This window comes from Stegostoma tigrinum, unplaced genomic scaffold (assembly GCF_030684315.1).
Source record: "Stegostoma tigrinum isolate sSteTig4 unplaced genomic scaffold, sSteTig4.hap1 scaffold_93, whole genome shotgun sequence".
Classification (NCBI taxonomy): Eukaryota; Metazoa; Chordata; class Chondrichthyes; order Orectolobiformes; family Stegostomatidae; genus Stegostoma; species Stegostoma tigrinum.
The window spans coordinates 135931-148602 of NW_026728818.1; the positions used below are offsets into that span (position 1 = coordinate 135931).

General features: G+C 47.8%; 1 protein-coding gene across 1 annotated transcript in view; it reads right to left on the reverse strand.

Moving 5' to 3' along the window:
• Positions 1 to 715: 715 nt before the first annotated feature.
• The window catches only part of LOC132209432 (utrophin-like), a 95474-nt gene continuing 83517 nt past the window's right edge, over positions 716 to 12672 (reverse strand). The window contains exons 5-7 of the mRNA XM_059644505.1: positions 10251 to 10371; positions 3439 to 3600; positions 716 to 768 (exon numbers count right to left, since the gene is read on the reverse strand). Of these exons, the coding sequence (XP_059500488.1) occupies positions 3491 to 3600; positions 10251 to 10371 (231 nt within the window). The 3' untranslated portion in view covers positions 716 to 768; positions 3439 to 3490. The remainder of the gene's footprint in view (positions 769 to 3438; positions 3601 to 10250; positions 10372 to 12672) is intronic.

Consider the following 12672-nt stretch of genomic DNA (forward strand, 5'->3'; position numbering starts at 1 on the left):
TTGAAGCAGTATGAAGCTAAATTCATTCAACTGGACAGCAAAAACGGTCAAGATTTTAAAAGCAAGCAACTATTTTGAAGTCACTCTTCGAACTAAATTCCATCTTGGTGTGTGAGAGTCCATAGGTTCCTCACTCTCAACGAACCATTCAACTGTCATGCAATTACTGAAACACACAGACAAAAAACATCAATGTTAACAGTCACGAAGATTTTGAGAGTGATTTGGAATTCGTACTCAATACCCCCTGGGGAAAATCTGTTCCAATCTGGATAGTACTCACTTATTACCATCCCACCTACCTTCCCCAGCACCTCCTCCCCCACCACACTAGTTGTTTCTGAACTCCCTTCCACCCTCCATTTCTCAGGAAGGGTCCTGACCCAAAACCTCAACTTTCTTGAGCCTCTGATGCTGCCTGCCCTGCTGTGTTCCTCCAGCTCCACAATGTGATATCTCAGACACCAACATTGGCAGGTCTTACCATCTGGATAACTCATTCTCACCATGCAACAAGTGATTTCTCGTCATTTTCTGATCAGATTACGCAGGTACATGTATATACATAAATATACATATTACACTTTTATGCCTGAACCACTAATCGAGAGGATATTTTAAAAGAGTCTCTTCATATCTGCATGAAAGAGAAATCATCAAGGTCATAACTTTCATTTTAGGAATAACTCGAACATTCAAAGTACTCACAGTCAGTGTCCCATTTCCTTGACCAGTCAATTTGATGTGAATCTTTCTTCCAAGTGGAAACTATAACAGCAATTATATTTGAGAGTCAAACACTTCATTGCATCACCAATATTTCCTTGTCTGTTTGAAGCATAAGATAATGAAATAATCATGGACAGATTGGCCAACAGTGTAATTTAATGTGTGTTAGGGCAACTGAAAATCACAACCATTGAAGTGATCTTTAAAAAGCTGCTGTCATACACCAGAGCACTTTTTGAGATGCAGTGATGAACATACTTCCTGAGATGCAAATAATATATGCCAAATTAATTCCAAAGAATACCTTTACAATTAAAAAGAAGCTAAAAATCTCTTTACATTGCGAAGCTTGTCAGATTGCTATTAGTCAATGGAAATCGTTCAGAACAATTATTTATTCCCAGATGAAAAGGAAGTGTATACATTTCATGACAACAAAATGTGAGGCTGGATGAACACAGCAGGCCAAGCAGCATCTCAGGAGCACTTTTGTGCTCCTGAGATGCTGCTTGGCCTGCTGTGTTCATCCAGCCTCACATTTTGTGGTCTTGGATTCTCCAGCATCTGCAGTTCCCATTATCTCGGATACATTTCATTTTCACATCTTATCCAAGAGAGAGAAAAAAAACACCTTCATGAATGCATTGTCAAACAAGAAGGCTCACAAAAAAAGTCATTTGGCCCATTGAATATTCCTCCATCATTCGGTGAGATCATGGTTGATCTCATTACATTTATCATGACACAGCATTTCCACCAAACCCTCCTAATAGCTAATACATTCCGATCCAAGTAACATCCTGGTAAATCTCTGTTTCTGTGCCATGCCTTGTCTTTCTAAATATTTTTTCAGTCATCTACAAATTTAGCCACAGCACATGCACCTCTTTCCTCCAAGTCATTCATAAACAAGCACAAGAGCGACCTCATTTCTTACTGACAAGCCAACCCTGGCATCTCTGTCCATTTGTATCGGAGATAATGGGAACTGCAGATGCTTCAGAATCCAAGATAACAAAGTGTGGAGCTGGATGAACACAGCAGGCCAAGCAGCATCTCAGGAGCACAAAAGCTGACGTTTCAGGCCGAGACCCTTTTCTCATGATCATTGTTTCTTGATTTAAAAATTAACCTGGCCGTTACAGCCTAGCATATGATTAATGGCATTACCTCTAAAATCTTCTTGGCTAAAGTGTTCAATAAATTGCTACAACCTGAAAGAAGTAATTCTTCCCTGAATTCATGGGCAACCAATTTGAAAATGTGGCCTCTGGTCGTAAAATCTTTCACAAATGAGAGTAATCTCTACGGATATACACTATCAAGCCTCTTAAGAATCTTACATGTTGAAAAAATAAGATTTTTTTCAATCTTATAAACGCCAATGAATGTAGTCCCTGCCTGCCCAACTTTCATAAGCATAGCAATCCCCTCTGCCATTTCTCAAATCAACCCAGTCAACATGAGGTGTTCGGCCTCCGCAGCATTCGCTCTGTGGCCGTACATGACTTGTAAGTTACCATCCTGCTGCTACGTCTCTACTTCTATTTACGATGCAGTCCTCTGTCCATCCGAACATACTACCCTTGAACACATGGGCTCTTTTCTTTTGAGACACCTTATGAGCTGCACCTTATCAAATGCTTTTTTGAAATCTCAATGTACGACATCAACTGGTGGTCCTTCATCAGTAATGTTTGTTTCCTTCTCAAAGCACTGTAGCAAGTTTGTCAAGTATTATTTCCCCTTTATAAAAGGATGTTAACTCTGTAGGATGTTATAGCACACTAAGTACCCTGTTATTTCATCTTTCATTGCAGGCATGAACATCTACCCAGGTTGACCTAAATTGGCAATACATGCTTACTACTTTGTCCAAGTATCTTTGTAATAATGGTGTTCTGTTCACAATCTTTCAATCCTCTGAGAATTTTCCACAATCTAAGGATTCTTGGAAGATTATCATCAGTGCCTCCATTGTATCTGTAGGTGCGCTGTTCAACATGAGAGGATACATATCCCCTTGGATATTTTCTCTACTGATTGGAGTCATATTTGGAATTCTGTGCAGTGACATTCACTTTTAACAGTTTGCTAAATACTACCAGGAACAGAAATTGTGATTCAGCTGCAACTAAACTAAAGCTTTCAGCACAGAAGGAAGTCTTTCAATTCATTATGAACCTAATAACTCCTGAAAAGGGCAATACAATTTGCCTCAGTCCATAAATGTTCTTCCTCCAACATCCTGAGATGCATCATCTGTATTTCAACAAATTGACCACAGATTCTGTTTCAATCATCCTTTCAGCAATACGCATGACAACAATTCGGCATTCTTAGCCCCCCTGTAGCCTCCGTTGCACACGTGCATTCTTAGATGATTATTTCTTTGTGTGCCTGCTTTTTTGCTCGAATGGATAAAGGTAAATTTCTGTTCTTTTGTCATCAGAGCTATTGCCTCCTCATTCTCATCCTCCTTGTTTTATCCTGTGCTGGAATATTTAATTTGTTGACTTATCTGAAATATGTTGTTGAATGGATCGGGTTTTGTAACATTGCATTCCCCATAGACCATCTACCGATGCTGTTGCTTGTTCTAACAGTTATTATCTTGCAGAGAGGAAAATGCAGTTTGAAAGCAATGGAACATTATCGATGAAGAAGTTGATGCATAAATTGCTGCGATCTTCCAAACTACAAACTCACCTTCAATTCTTTCTTGGTCAGAGCATTATGCCGGCGCAAATGAATCGTGTTCTCAAAGGGACTTCCAAAACCATGGAATTGAATTTGCATGTTGATTTCTTCTTCCCTCTTCAGAAATGCAAAGTAGTATCGTGATGAAGCTTCCAAGGCGATGATTGTGTCCTTCAATGAACGGAAAAGTGACTTTTAGCTTCATGGAAATATTTCACTACTTCTGTAGACATGAAAGGCAAACATTCTCCCTGCATATGACCCAGTCTCATTTTATCCTATCTTTCTGATTTTACATGCCACGGGATAATCATCGCAGTGTAACAGAAATGTTGATCATGGAAATTTATCACTGTTTTCATAAATAATGGCAAATTTTCAACATCTTGCAATTGTATGAAGGCTCAGTCTCATCACACCTCGCCTGCTGCACAAAGACATTCTTACACTGCTTTCAATGTTAGGGCTCAAACAAAACACAATCATGACACAAATGCATCAACACACCACTTTCAAAAGGATCTGATATCCTTGCCAGGCACTGGAGGGGTTGCGGAGACTGGTGAGTGGATAAAGTCGTTCCTCTGTTCAAGCAGGAAAACAGGGACTTTCCAGGAAACTACAGACTGGTGAGTGTCTCATGTCTCAAAGGTATGGGCTAATAAGGGACAGCCAGCATGGCATTATGCGGGGCAGGTTATGTCTTACCAAGTCAGTTGAAGTTTTCAAGGAGGTGACAAGGGTGATCAATTCGGGTAGAACAGTTGATAGCATATACATGGATTTTACGAACGTTTTCAACAAGGTCCCTCATGGTATGCTCATCCAGAAGATTAAGATCCATGAGATCCATGGTGACTTGGCCTGCCCATATAAGGCAGACGGTCGCGGTGGAAGGCGAACAAAGATCACACAGTATAGGGCTGGAGGAACACAGCAGGCCAGGCAGCATCAACAATGTCAGCTTTCCTTTTCCTCTGATGCTGCCTGACCTGCTGCGTTCCTCCAGCTCCACACTTGGTTAACTCTGATTCCAGCATCTACAGTTCTTGCCGTCTCAGTGGTGGAAAGCTGTTTTTCTGGCTGCAGCTCAGTGATGAGTGGTGTTCCGCATCGATGTGACTTCTGCTGTTTGTGATATATGTAAATGACTTGGTGGCAAATGTAGATTGGGGATTACTAAGTTTGCAGATGATATAAGGACCAGTGGACTTGTGGACAGCATGGAAGGTTGTCAAAGGACACAGCAAGATACAGACCAATTGCAAACACGAGCGGAGAAATGGCCGATGGAATTTAATCTGGGCAGGCATGAGGTGTTACATTTTAGGAGACCAAGTGTTAAGGAAAGGGATACACAGTTAATGGCAGAACCCCAAACAGCAGTGATGTCCAGAGGGATCTTGGGGTCCTAGACCATAACTCCCTGACAGTAGCCACACAAGTAGATAGGGTGGTCAAGAAGGCATATCGCATGCTTGCCTTTATTCATAGGGGAACTCAGTGCAAGAGTCAGGATGTCACACTGCAGCTTTACAAGACTTTGTTGAGACCACACAAAGTATTGCATCCAATTCTGGCCGCCACATTACACTTAGGATGTGCAGGCTTTGGACAGGGTGCAGAAGAGATTTACCAGCATGCTGACTGGAATAGAGGGTATGAACGAGAGGGAGGAGCTGGAAAAACTCTTCGTTTTCTCTGGGGCAGTAGAAGCTGAGGGCAGGCTTGATAGAAGTCTATAAAATTAGGAGATATTTCAATACAGCAAACGGTCAGAAAACTTCTCCCCCGGAGTTGAAGTGTCCACTATTAGGGGGCATGCATTTACGCTGAGAGGGGGGAAGTTCAAAAGAGATGTGAGGGGCAAATATTTCACACTGAGCATGTTAAAAGTGTGGAATACATTGCCCGGGGTGGTAGTGGATGCAGATACGATGAAAGCATTTAAAAGGGACTTTTAGTTCCGTGCACGAATATGCAAGGAATGGAGGACTATGGATCAAGGACAGGCAGAAGGGATTATTTCATTTGTTGTCATGTTTGGCCCAACATGGTGGGCCAAAGGGCACATTCCTGTTGCCGTCGTGTTCCAAGTTTTATGCTCACTTGTATCATGATTACAAAAAGTAGGATTGGGAATAATTTTTGAGAAGCGTTTGAGAACATTATTTCATGTTAGGACAAACGGGATAAGGATGAGGTGACACAGCACAATCAGATCTTGGAGCCCATGATGAATCATAGGGACCTCACAAGCACCAATGATCAGAGGGATCTCAGGATCTTGATGTGTATGCCTGTTGATCCCACAATGTAATGGACCAGGTCGTTGAAGTGGTTTGGAAGGCAGATTGGATACTTGTCTTTATTAGACTTAATATTAAGTGACAGAGTTTCAGAATAGGCAGGGTATGTACAACACTGTTGGGCCGAACCAACATTAAGTCAACGATGAGAAAATACAGTGAGAATTGGACAACGATCAGGCTTGGCCTGAGAAAGGATAAGTTACATTTGCACCATACAAGTGCTCAGCAGCAATCAGCTCCAACAAGAGAGAATATGGCCATATCAAAAAAATTCCATGTCCTTACCCTCACATCATCGTTACATTTATTTTTTTTTAAATGTGCAAGTGCAATCCAAGCCATGCAAGGCTATGGGCCAGGTGTTGGAAATGAGGTCAGAACAATTCAGTGCTTGTCCTTGACTGTCACAGAATCTGTCAGCTTAAGAATGCATTTCTCCTGTATTGTAGACTACTGAAGTGCTTGGCTATCCACTAAACCAAGGTTAACACTGATCTGAAACTAAACTGGGTCAGTTATATAATCAGCAGTAGCCAGGTCCATAGTGCAAACCACCCTGCTGTGGGACAGAGTAAGGCAAATCCAAGTGAGCGAGTGTGGTTGGAGACTCATTCGTTGGGGGCATAGATTCTGTTGCCACATTTGAGACACCAGGGCTGCGTGTTGCTTCCCTGGTGCAAGGTCAAGGACATCTCTGAGTGGTTGCAACAAATTCTAAAAGGGGAGGGTGAGCAGCCAGAGGCCACGGTGCACGTTGGTACCAATGACATCGGCAGAAAGAGGGATGACATCCTGCGGACTATGTGCAAGGAGTTAGCAAAGAGGCTGAAAGGCAGGACCGAGAGGGTAATAATTTATGGGTTGCCATGAGTGCCACATCTTAGTGAGCTAAGTCATAGAAAGATAGGTGAGATGAATGCATGGTTAAGGAGCTGGCACAGGGGGGAGGGTTTCTGGTTCATGGATAATTGGGACCGTTTCTGAGCAAGGGGTGACCTGTCTAAGAGGGATGGGAGGCAAGACGCTGTCAGCGGGTCAGGACAGAGGGGATAAGTCGTTGTGAGCGGGTTACGACGGAGCGGACAAGTGCCTGTGAGCAGGTCAGGAAGGAGGGGCAAGTCGCTGTGAGCAGGTCAGGGCTGCGGGGGCAAGTCACAGTGAGTGGGTCAGGGCTGCAGGGGCAAATCCCTGTCAGCGGGACAGGGCTGCGGGGGCCAGTCCCACTGAGCGCGACAGGACTGCAGGGGGCAATTCGCTGTGAGCGGGTCAGGGATCGGGGGCCAGTCCCTGTGAGCGGGTCAGGGCTGCGGGGGCCAGTCCCTGTGAGCGGGTCAGGGCTGCGGGGGCCAGTCCCTGTGAGCGGGACAGCACTGCGGGGCCCAGTCCCTTTGAGCGGGACAGGGCTGTGGGGGGCAGTACGCGGTGAGCGGGACAGGACTGCGGGGGGCAAGTCGCTGTGAGCGGGTTAGGACTGCGGGGGGCAAGTCGCTGTGAGCGGGTCAGGACTGCGGGGGGCAAGTCGCTGTGAGCAGGTCAGGGCGACGGGGGCCAGTCCCTGTGAGCGGGAAAGGGCTGCGGGGCCCAGTCCGCTGTGAGCGGGACACGGCTGCAGGGGGCAGTATCTGTGAGCGGGACACAGCTGTGGGGGGCAGTACGCGGTGAGCGGGACAGGACTGCGGGGGGCAAGTCGCTGTGAGCGGGTTAGGACTGCGGGGGGCAAGTCGCTGTGAGCGGGTCAGGGCGACGGGGGCCAGTCCCTGTGAGCGGGAAAGGGCTGCGGGGCCCAGTCCGCTGTGAGCGGGACATGGCTGCGGGGGGCAGTACGCGGTGAGCAGGACACGGCTGCGAGGACCAGTCCCTGTGAGCGGGTCAGGGCTGCAGAGGCCAGTCCCTGTGGGCGGGTCAGTGCAGCGGGGGCCAGTCCCGATGAGCGGGACAGGGCTGCAGGGCCCAGTCCCAGTGAGCGGGAAAGGTTTGCGGGGTGCAGTAGGCGGTGAGCGGGACTGGACTGCGGGGGGCAAGTCGCTGTGAGCAGGAGAGGACTGCGGGGGGCAAGTCGATGCGAGCGGGTCTGGGCTGCGGGGGCATGTCCCTGTGAGCGGGACACGGCTGCGGGGGCCAGTCCCTCTCAACGGGTCAGGGCTGCGGGGTCCAGTCCCTGTGAGCGGGTCAGTGCTGCGGGGGCCAGTCCCTGTGAGCGGGTCAGGGCTACGGGGGCCTGTCCCTGTGAGCGGGACATGGCTGCGGGGGGCAGTACGCGGTGAGCAGGACACGGCTGCGGGGGGCAGTACGCTGTGAGCGGGACACGGCTGCGGGGGGAAGTACGCTGTGAGCAGGACACGGCTGCGGGCGGAAGTACGCTGTGAGCAGGACACGGCTGCGGGGGGAAGTACGCTGTGAGCGGGACAGGGCTTCGGGGCCCAGTCTCAGTGAGCGGGAAAGGTTTGCGGGGTGCAGTCGGCGGTGAGCGGGACTGGACTGCGGGGGGCAAGTCGCTGTGAGCAGGAGAGGACTGCGGGGGGCAAGTCGATGCGAGCGGGTCTGGGCTGCGGGGGCATGTCCCTGTGAGCGGGACACGGCTGCGGGGGCCAGTCCCTCTCAACGGGTCAGGGCTGCGGGGTCCAGTCCCTGTGAGCGGGACACGGCTGCGGGGTTCAGTCCCTGTGAGCGGGTCAGTGCTGCGGGGGCCAGTCCCTGTGAGCGGGTCAGGGCTACGGGGGCCTGTCCCTGTGAGCGGGACATGGCTGCGGGGGGCAGTACGCGGTGAGCAGGACACGGCTGCGGGGGGCAGTACGCTGTGAGCCGGACACGGCTGCGGGGGGCAGTACGCTGTGAGCAGGACACGGCTGCGGGGGGAAGTACGCTGTGAGCGGGACAGGGCTTCCGGGCCCAGTCCCTGTGAGCGGGACAGGGCTGCGGGGCCCAGTCCGCTGTGAGCGGGACACGGCTGCGGGGGGCAGCACGCTGTGAGCGGGACACGGCTGCGGGGGGCAGTACGCTGTGAGCGGGTCAGGGCCGCGGGGGCCAGTCACTGTGAGTGGGTCAGGGCTGCGGGGGCCAGTCCCTGTGAGCAAGTCAGGGCCGCGGGGGCCAGTCCCTGTGAGCGGGACAGGGCTGCGGGGGCCAGTCCCTGTGAGCGGGTCAGGGCTGCGGGGGCCAGTCCCTGTGAGCGGGTCAGGGCTGCGGGGGCCAGTCCCTGTGAGCGGGTCAGGGCTGCGGGGGCCAGTCCCTGTGAGCGGGTCAGGGCTGCGGGGGCCAGTCCCTGTGAGCGGGTCAGGGCTGCGGGGGCCAGTCCCTGTGAGCGGGTCAGGGCTGCGGGGGCCAGTCCCTGTGAGCAGGTCAGGGCTGCAAGGGCCAGTCTGTGAGCGGGTCAGGGCTGCGGGGGCCAGTCCCTGTGAGCGGGTCAGGGCTGCGGGGAGAAGTCACTTCGGGCGGATCAGGACTGCTGGTAGAAGTCACTGTGAGCGGGACAGGACTGCCGGGGGGAAGTCGCTGTGACCGTCTCAGGAATGCAGGGGCAAGTTGATCCAGTGAATTCAAATATGAAATTACACGAAAGACAGCAATGAATTTAAAGCATCAAGAGGAAAGGGATTTGGAATCGAGCATTAGTTCGTGGGGATGGAGCAGCGCTTGGAATATTGCCTTCAGTTCTGGTTGCTTCATTACAGGGAGGATGTGGAAGCTTTAGTGAGGGTGTAGAAGAGAGTTAGCAGGATGCTGCATGGAATGGATGGCAGGTCTTAGGAGAAAGGGTTCGGGGGCGAGGACTTTTTTCATTGGAGCAAAGAAGAATGAGAGGTGACTTGATTGAGGTACACAAGATGATGAGAGGCATAGCTGGAGTGGATAGTCAGAGATTTTTTCCCAGAGCAGAAATAACTATTACGAGGGGGAGAAATTTTAAGGTGACTGGAGGAAGGAGGAGGGGAGATGTCAGAGCTAAGTTCTTTACACAGAGAGTGGCGGGTGTGTGGAATGCACTGCTGGCAGTGGTAATGGAGTCAGATACATTTAGAGACTTTTAAGCGACTCTTGGATAGGCACATGAAGGACAGTAAAATGAAGGGTATGCAGGGTAGCTTGATCTTAGTGGGATCATAGGTCGGCACAACATCGTGGGCCGAAGGGCCTGTACTGTTCTTTGTTCTCTGTTCAGCCAAAGGTTCTTTTCTTTTGAGGAGCGGGGAATTGATTGTCGTTTTTAAAGACAGAACTGGAGGACAGAGAAAGATATCAAGGAAGGTTGCACGTTAGTGACAGTATCAACAAGTCCTCAGCAGATGCACTCTCTGAGTAACTACACTGTTTTGAAGGCGAGAGGACCAATGATATCATTAAGCCCCCCTTGTTTTTGTATTGTGTATGTCTGACATATGCGCAAATGGACAACCTCACTCTCCTGCTAAGCTGCAGAATGAATAATGCTGCAATATTTGTCAACTCCCAAATGGGCATTGATACATTAGTAAATCTCACATCAATAAACTTACATCTCAAGGTTCTCACCTTCTAGGACTGTTTGTACTGGGAAATAACCCAAACGAGGATGCTTGGCCAAGTATTTCTTTGATCTGAACTTATTTTTCAGCACCTTGGTGAAATCACGCACATCTTCACCTGATGTTGTCTAAAAATGTAAAATAAATCAAATTTAGTTCAGAATTAACAATGAACCAATCGACTCAACTCACTCGATAATCCATGCTCTCCCTGCTAAATGTCTTTGAAGATGTAAAATTGAAGAGTCTGCAACTCTGAGGGATAAAGTCGGCTATCTTTCTGTAAGATTATGATAAAGTTAGATATGTCTGAATGTGAGTTTCAGACTATTAAGCTTCAGTTTCATAGAGTCAGACAGCATGAAAACAGATCCTTTGGTCCAACCAGTCTATGCTGATCACAATCCCAAACTGAACTAGTTCCACCTGCCTGTGCTTGGCCCATATCTCTCCAAACATTTCTGTCATCTTTCTATCTTCTGGCTACAACATCACCTGAGAAGAATTCTCCATCTTGTGGCCAAATACTAGAACTATACAATTAAGTCATTTCAAATGATGCACAGATCCAGGATTCACATTAGTGGCCTTTCTGGTTGAACTGCTAATTATTTTAACGATAGTGCATTTTTTTGTCCAATTTTGCCATGTAATCCAGTGATCCAAAATTCATCTCATTGGGTTTAATTTTTTTGGTTTTCTGTACTGTGTCAAAGATGAGATCAATACATTGGTGAGAAATTATCTTGGTTTGGAGATTCAAAGTCACTATAGTCCCAGATGGGACCACAGGTCTGCTCTCACAGTCGAGAGAGATAACTGGAGGTGGTTTAAATTGAAGGTTACCACACCTCAGATGAGGAGACAGGTTGAGAAGGAGACTCCTTCATTGTAACTTCAGACAGTGTAGTATCCCATGCTGTTGGTATCATTCTGAATTACAAACCAGCCAACTGAGCTAACTGGCTCCCAGGCAAAATATAGAATCAGTTTGGGTAGAGATAAGGAGCAGCAAAGGAAAGAAGTCACGGCTGTGACAGTTTCAGATTCATAGATCCCCTGACAGAAGATACAGTCCAGGATAGCAGAGAGGCTATAGACCAAGAAGTAATGGGATCTTGTCAGAAAGATGTTACAATAAACTGTGAATTCATTTGGCACAGGTAGTCTGGAAGATTCTTTTTTATTCACGGGATGTGGATGTTGCTGGCTAAGCCCAATTACCCTGGAGAAGGTGGTGGTGAGCTGCCTTCTTGAATAACTGCAGTCCTTAGAGCAGTGCTGTTCAGAAAGAAGCTCCAGAATCTTCACTCAATGACTATTAATGAACAGCGATATAGTTCCGAGTCAGGATGGTGTGTGGCTTGGAGGGAAACTTGCATGGGGCACTAATTATACATTACTGATGATAGAACAGATGTTGAAGGTGGTGGGTGGGGTACCAATCCAACAGGCTGCTTTGTCCATATGATTCAAGCTTCCTGAGTGTTGATGGAGCTGCACCAGTCCTGACCAGTGGAGATTACATTCCTGACTTGGGCTTTATAGATGGTGGACAGGCTTTGTGTAGACAGGGGGCTCATTATTCACTGCAGAATTCTTAACCTCTGACCTGCTCTTGTCGTCACAATAATTATAAGTTTGGTCCAATTCAGTTTCTGGAAACCTGATAAGCCTCAGCATATTGGCAGTAAAGGAGTGGAAGTCATGGGGCAATGGTTAGATTCTCCTTAATGGTGACGTTCATTGCCTGTAACTTGCGCAGCACAACTACCACTTGCTTCTCTTCAGCTCAAAACTAGTTATGTTCTGTGGATATGGACTACTTCAGCATCTGAGGAGCTATGAGTGGTGCTGAACATTGCACAATCAACTGAGAACATCCCCACGTACGACCTTCTGACGGAGGGATGGCATTTGATCAAATAGTTGAAGATGGTTGAGCTCAGGGCACAAATTTACGTAACCCCCGCAGTGATGCTTTGGAGTTGGGGCAACTGACTTCCAACAACCACAACCACTTGCTTTATGGTAAGGTTCCAGCCGGCAGAGGGTTTTTCACCTGATTCTTACTGACTGCAGCTTTGCGACGGCTCCTTGATGTCATATTTGGTTGAATGGCACCTTGATGTTAAGAGCAGTTATCTACCCCTCAGCATATATTCACAGAATGCATTTGGAGTCTTAAAACTGTACCACTGGAACCAAGCAGGGATTAAGATATTTTAGACCTGATAGTATGTTTTGAGATACAACTCATCAACCATAACATAGTACAGGATTCTCTGGATAAGAATGATCAGGATGTGGTAGAATTTTACATCAAGGACGAGGTTGAGAATTCGGTCTGAAACTGTTTAATATCTTAAACTTTCATTGAAGATAATTCAGGAGTATAAAGGCAGAGTTGAACTGGGAAAATAGTTTAA